The sequence below is a fragment of the Micromesistius poutassou genome (genome assembly GCF_964030765.1).
Source record: "Micromesistius poutassou genome assembly, chromosome: 16".
Classification (NCBI taxonomy): Eukaryota; Metazoa; Chordata; class Actinopteri; order Gadiformes; family Gadidae; genus Micromesistius; species Micromesistius poutassou.
Window position 1 is genome coordinate 7,961,236 of NC_140286.1, and position 7,274 is coordinate 7,968,509.

At 47.0% G+C, this 7,274-nt stretch overlaps 1 protein-coding gene across 1 annotated transcript in view; it reads left to right on the plus strand.

Moving 5' to 3' along the window:
• Positions 1 to 199: 199 nt before the first annotated feature.
• The window catches only part of mtcl1 (microtubule crosslinking factor 1), a gene marked incomplete at its 5' end in the record, with an annotated part of 46,931 nt that continues 39,856 nt past the window's right edge, over positions 200 to 7,274 (plus strand). The window contains 3 exons of the mRNA XM_084481476.1: positions 200 to 1,180; positions 4,690 to 4,914; positions 5,487 to 5,645. Coding sequence (XP_084337602.1) covers positions 200 to 1,180; positions 4,690 to 4,914; positions 5,487 to 5,645 — 1,365 coding nt within the window. The remainder of the gene's footprint in view (positions 1,181 to 4,689; positions 4,915 to 5,486; positions 5,646 to 7,274) is intronic.

Sequence of the window (7,274 nt, forward strand, 5' to 3'; positions counted from 1 at the left end):
CTCCAATGACAACCTGGTGAATGCAGACGCGATGGACTAACTGAACAGGCGCAGGATGCGTGTCCCGAGCCAACGAGGGAAGGTGGTTACACGAGGCTTTACTTCTGCTGCTGCTGCTGCGGAACAACACCGACAGACATTTTCCCCGGTGTGGTGGATTCGTCGTCCCCCTGTCTCCCACTGGTGTTGACTGTGTACAATGGACAGCTCCAACGGCTCTGGGAGCGACTCCACCACCACTACCACCACCACAACCACCATCATCATCAAGCCGCCGAGCCACCAGCAGCTTGAGAAGAAGCGGTTGAACAGAGCGCCTTCCCCGGCGAGACCTTTCCTCAAGGATGTGCACTCTCGATCCTCCAAACCACCTGCCCTCGTGCCCAAGTCCCCTAAACTCAGCAAGCAGCAGCAGGCGCCCATAACCTCCTCCTCCGCCGCCCACCACAACCGCAACTCCAGACGCCACATCACTGTGGCGAAAGACAAAACGACGGTGACTGTGAAAAGTATCACAAAGTCTACCACCCCGAAAAAGACGACCAGCAGCGGCACCAAGCAGGCCCCGCCACACGCACCCCCATCCGAGCCCAGAGGCGGCGGCAGACCCGATCACCACGCCACGAGCAGTCCCGTCCTCGCCAAAGGCAAGAAGGGGAAATTAGCCTCGATCTCTCTCAGCCCCATTGGCTATGGCGGATCTCCCATACGAGTTCCCACCGGCTCGTCTCTGGGCGGCAGGGTCAGCCAGACGGACAGCAGCTCCGACCTGTCTGACTGTCCGTCCGAGCCGCTCTCGGACGAGCAGCAGAAAGTTGTGGCCGCGGCCGCCAGCAGCGACGCGGAATCCGGGACGGGCTCCAGCGATCGGGATCAGGTGGTAGGGGCTGATAATCCGCTGCAGGCAGAGTCGTCCTCAGAGACCGCTGCCGGGGATGTTGAGGCAGTCGCTGATGCTGCTGCTGTTCATTCGCAAGCAGTAGAGGCTGCCTCTGCAGCCGAGGGAGGCATGGCTCAGGCGCAGTCCGGCTCAGGTGGACGTGGTGCACACGGAGAGCGATGCGAGCAGGAGAAAACAAGCGCACAATTCAAACTGCACCACCACGGCGCCAAGCGTTTCATCGAGGACGATTTACTACGAGAAATTGAAGACCTGCGTTCCGAGAACGACTACCTCAAGGTAGGCTATGGGCTACCTGCCAACACACATTATTCTACTTCTTCTGATCTCGAATTGCATGGGATTTTACAACGCAAAACACCGGTATATGATAATGCACTTATTGAGCACACAGAAAACATAGAATCATGCAGTTGTAGGATTAAGTTTGTAATGCCGTGATAACCTAAATGCACCCCTGGCTGATGCATATAGCTGGCCCAGCCATCGCTGAGTGTGTGGAATATAGCCTACATCTCTTGAACACGTCAGCAGGTATCACTATTAATCCACCAAGGGATATCCCCGCCGCGATATAAAGATGGAGGGTAGTGAATGTGAACACGTTGTTCCCAGAGTGGGTTCAGATAAAGTGCTGAGCTCACTCTCTTCGTATTCTTCCTCTTCAAAACGGTTACAAACATGGCTTCATCCATCTGATGTCCATGGGTTGATGTCTTCATTAGATCCCAGGGCACTTATCGCAAAGAATAGGGGATCCCCCGGTGTCCTGGCTAAAACTGCCCAACCAGGCTCATTCAATCTGGCCCCATAATCGTCCCCCTGTATAATTGGCTCATTCATTAATTCCCTCACTCTCCACCTCAAGCTGGTGTGTGGTGAGCGTTCTGGCGCAGATTGGCTGCCGTGCATCACCCAAGTGGGTGCTACACATTGGTGGTGGTTAGTGAGGTCCCCCCTTCACTGTAAAGCGTCTTTGAGTGTTTAGAAAAGCGCTATATAAATTCAATCAATTATTATTATTATTATTATTATTACATCTCTTGGAACAGTCTTCCGAGATAAATAGGATCTTTGGCAATGTTTGATGAAGAGAATAGATCAAAGCATTTTTAAAGCATTCATGTCACTTGGATTTACCATCCTTGATCTGGTGGGTGCGCATACAAGACAAGTTCCAAGTTCGTACAAGTTTGTCAGTTCTGCCAGCTCTTCTTGTAAGGCTCCCTCTCATATGACTTAATAACCGACAGATGTGTGTGCGTGTTTCCCCCGTGTGTGTGTGTGCGTGGTGTTTTTGAGGGGGTAGGATCAAACAGTTCTACACTTCGCTGTCAAAGTGACAGATGGGACACACAGACACAGACACAAAAGATTATGAGTTTGATTACTTTTTCTCTTGGATGTATTCAGGATTATAATCTTTCATGGTCTCATGCATTTAATGTAGAGCAAAGTGTGAGTGTGTGTTGGTTTCAGGATTCACGCTGTCTGTAACAAACGCCTGGGGATAACAGCCCTGACAGAAAACTGTCCACTTCCCTCTCAGCTTCCAAGAACTAAGAAAGTAAATTGAAAAGCATAAAAAATGTATTGCTCGTACAACACAACATCAATCCAATTGAACTAAGAAATTGCTGAGACACCAGCTGCCACCTGACAAAGCAATTAACATAACGACTCAAACCCAGTTATCTAATTTATACATTTCCCCACACGTCAACACAATTAACACATTAACCAATTAGCCCTTAGACACAAGCCACAGGTGAACCAAAACAAAGACGGGACCTATGATTCACTGAAATGGTGGCAACAAAACGTACTACACCACAAGACGACACAAACACAATCGCAGTCACTAACACCGTCCCTCATAGACCAGCCACGGCGGCACAGCAGTAGCACTCCTACCGTCAGCAGCGTCCCATCTCATGTAATTAATGTCCTCCTTTGTCTCATCCACCAGCCCCACAAACTGTCACACTTAAAGACCGCCACAAGTAGATGGCTTCCTGCCACTGATGAACTTGTTATACAACGCGCGCGCATGATGAAGACAAACACAATGAAGAACAGTGGTACTTCCTGTAGATACTTAGATGGATACTTTATCTATCCCCTTGGGGATATTCAGGTATCCAGTAGCTCATGAGTTAAGTCAACAGACGGTACAATTGACAAACAACAAAATGGACAAACAGTAAAAAAAAAAAAAGAGTTCTGGTACATCTTGTCTCTGAGTGTTGCTGCTGCTGGACAGCGCTTGGTTTCAGGGTAACATTGATCTGTCCAACCGTGCGGTGAAGTATTAAGCATGAGTCCTCCGGGGCCTTCCACGGATGACACTAACGTCGTTTTCTTTCAGAAGCAGGAACAACTCATTTTGTTTTCATTCACTGATTCCTTCCCTTAGTTATTATACACTGCACACTTTAAAAAAAAATTTAATTAATGTTTTGACTTTGAGAGTGATCTACTCGGGAGACTTGCCGTGATATTTGAGACTCGGTTTCCCGAACCTATCAGGGAGGAGATGCCCTGATTGGGCTGAAGTGATTCCAGAGTTGTCTAAAATTGTAATTGGCTTGTACAGAGGCAGGCAGGCAACCAGAACAGATATTTAGTAGAGCATTTCATTCCCTAATTGCTGACGGTTGGCATGGCTTTCAACAAATTAAACTCAAATTATGGCTCTTAATCTTACCTTCAGCACCATAAGTCAGATCTACTCTGAACTTAAATGAGCAGTGTTTACAGGTACCTCTTATGAGCGGTGTGAACCTGTATAGCTTCCCACAATGAGGAAACACCAGACTTCTGAGATCTGAGTTGGTGATTTGCTAAATCTATGAGCCAGTCTACAGTGGATTGGAGCCATCATGAATGATATCACTATTTGGATATGGAAAACACATCCATACAATTTGCATGTTTACCTCATTGACGAAGGTTGTGTGGGGGTGCCTTAAACACATAATCTGGATTCTCAATAAGGTTAAGGTGTAAAGAGGCTGTTTATACTTTTTAAGTAATTAATTAATCCAAACATATCGTATTCACCTAGTATATTTTAAGGGTTTAAAATTTAATATAATGCCACGGTTCTTTAAAGACCACTGGGGTAGAGTTAAAGTAACTATGGGGCTGTACATTGTTACTTTACAATGACCGCTGATATTTTAGAAGCAGTAATGAATCATGACATGATTAGTCCTTATAGGGAGACATTTTTATGTTTGAAACTGAGGTTTCATGCTAGACGTGGCAAAACAAAGTATCCAGTAGCCTAGGTTACAGTGTTTTATACCGTCAATATTATACATATACAGTACTACAACTCTCTTTGTTGTCGGGAGTATTGGCAGCAAAAAATCCCATGATGCAATCTGATGTACAAGCCTTATATGGGCTTGTGACCTCCACCAACATTTATATCAGTGCAGGAGACTCTGTTCATCAGATTGATCCTCAACTTACCTCCGTTTTTATTTTATTTTTTATTGTAGCACTTTGAGATCGTGCCGATGAAAAGTGCATTACAAATTAAATAAATTTGTAGAGTTGTAGACTTACAGCGTCAGAGAGTGCAAATCCCCTTGTGTCTGCATGAGCCAACCGCCTCTACTCGCCTACTGTAGAAAAGGTTGGGACATGAGCAGGTGCAACTCTTGTGACTCCATAATCCATACTGATGAACCTTGAATGTCTTGGTCTCTTAACTCCTTGACACCCTCCTTTCTTCATCATCATCCTCACCCTCCACTTCCTCTTCCTCCCTGATGCAGGATGAAGTGGAGGAGCTGCGGGCGGAGATGGAGGAGGTGCGCGACAGCTACCTGGAGGAGGAGGTGTACCAGGGCCAGGAGCTGCGGCGGGAGCTGGACCGCTCCAACAAGAACTGCCGCATCCTGCAGTACCGCCTGCGCAAGGCAGAGCAGAAGAGCCTGCGGGCGGCACAGACCGGACACGTGGACGGGGAGCTGCTGCGCAACCTGGAGCAGGACCTGAAGGTAACGTCTGTCTGTCTGTCTCTCTGTTTGTCTCTGTGTCTGACTCTGTCTGTCTGTGTTCTTGCTTCAACATTTAAGTCATTAAGCAGAGGCTTCTAACCAGGCTGCAACCTTTCTGATCTTTGAATCAGAACGGTTCTATTTTTGTGTTTGTTTTGGTGCAAACGGTGGATTTAGAATATGAAAGTGCTTTCTGAATTCCACAATTCACGGCGCATAATACACATGGCATCATCAAGTTCCACAACAATGGTACAGCTAAACAAACTACAATATATACATGTATCTACCGGTGACATGTGTTGTTCCATGTATCCTCGTGGCATGGCCTACGTCTGTGTGGTGTGTGTGTAACGTTGTGTAACGCACCTACCCCGACATACCAGTGGATCCCCCCCCCCTTTCTCCATGGTGAAATGAGCCCCCTACAGAAGGACATGTTAAGCAGGGGCCCTGGATTTAGGATACATGTTCATGATGGGACCCTGAGAACCAGTCTACTGTCTCCCGCCCCCCCCCCGCGTGGAGCGGGGTGACCACACGTGAGGTAACGTCCCCCATCGTGCTTGCAGGTGGCCAAGGACGTGTCGGTACGCCTGCACAACGAGCTGGAGAGTGTGGAGGACAAGAGGAGCCGGGCGGAGGACGAGAACGAGACACTCCGGCAGAAGATCATCGAGGTGGAGATCTCAAAGCAGGCGGTGCACAACGAGCTGGACAGGGCCAAAGAGGTATGCCGGGGCTTTGCATGCTGGGTAATGGAGTGTTTTCTGGTATGCTCGGATGCGTATGAAAATGACAATTTCGTTGTTTACTTTGGCACAGTGTAGTGTTGTTTTTGGTACGGACGTGCAGTTGACACTTTCCTTTTTGGGTTTAATCGATACAGCATTAATTTTAAGGTGTTTTGGATTCTATTCCAATATTGAATTCCCTCATATCTCGGAAAAAAACAAGCAAATTAACCCGACTATCGTTGCTGTTGTAAAAGCTTTACCGCGTTTATGTTGGAACCAAAATAGAAAACACTGTTTGAATGAGGATGTCGATCCATCATTCAAATTGAAACAAGAATAGAGTAAATGTGGCAGGCACACTGAATGACCAGCGGTGTGCCAGCGATCGAGAGAGGTTTTGGCGGTGGTCGTGTGCGACAGCGCTGCAAGGAAAACGATTACAGCAGTGGCTGCAATGGTGGAGGAGAGGTAGTTTCCTATTCCGCTTAAAAGGGCAATTGAATTTCCTGCCTGGGCATGATATAGCGGCCAACGCTATCTGCTCATCGCCGTTGTTCATATTCTCATATTTGCATATAGGGTAATTTCCCCCCCCCCTCTTTAATCAACAGGGATCATTAACCAGTCGATTGAAATCATCAGTCACTTCCGATTCCACAAAAAGCTTTTTTTTCCAAAACAGTCCACGGCTCATTGAAGTCCCAACGTCGGGGATCAGCCCGTGTGAGCTCCGTCTAACCTTTTGCTTTATGGGGGAGGGAGAAGGTTTAGGCTAAGAAGAGAGAGATGCCCTCCATTTTCACAGTACTGTTCTGAAAGTCTATTTGTAGTTACAGCTCTACTCTAGTGTTTTCTGCAGGAGGACAATGAGGGGCTGCAGCAATATGGGGAGTTGTGTGTGATTCACTTCAACACAGCACTCAGGGGTGTAATAGTAGCTTCTGTGGGCTGGAGAAAACAGTTCAGGCTTTATTTGACTCTTGCAGGCTTTACCGGTCGGTCTGAGAAATCCATCGTATGGACTCTGGTCTTAGAACTTCCCTTGTTATTAGCTAGTTTCATCAACTTTATTGACGTTTGATTGTTAAAGTGTTGAACACAAGCTTTTTCGTGTTATGTTTGTGGTTTTTTTACGGTTGGAATGCTATATTCCGTTTAAACCGTTTACGTTGAGCCTTGTGAGTGTTTTTATTGATCAGGGCTTGTGTGAGTTTTTATTGGTCAGGGCATGAAGGGACCAGTCTTATTGTCAGGGCATGAGGGTGCTAATCTTATTGGTCAGCACATTCAGTTAATGTTCTCATTGGCCAATGCCAGGAATGAGACCATTCTCTGTGCTGCTCAGGTTCCACTCGCTTAGCATAATACGTGTTGACATCAGAAGGTAATGTGCCGTCTGGCCATGCTGATGATAAGTAGGCTATTGTCACCATCGGTCAATTGGGAGGTTTTCCTGCTCAGTCTTGACAGCACTCGTCTGTCTCATGTGTCTGAGCTTCCACCTTCTTACCTGCCTTTCGGAAGGAGTCTTAAAGGACAAACTATTGTAAACTAACCAAGATAAATCCATGTTAATGGACTTATTGTGTCGGTGCTTATGCACCACCCACTTACACAACAGCT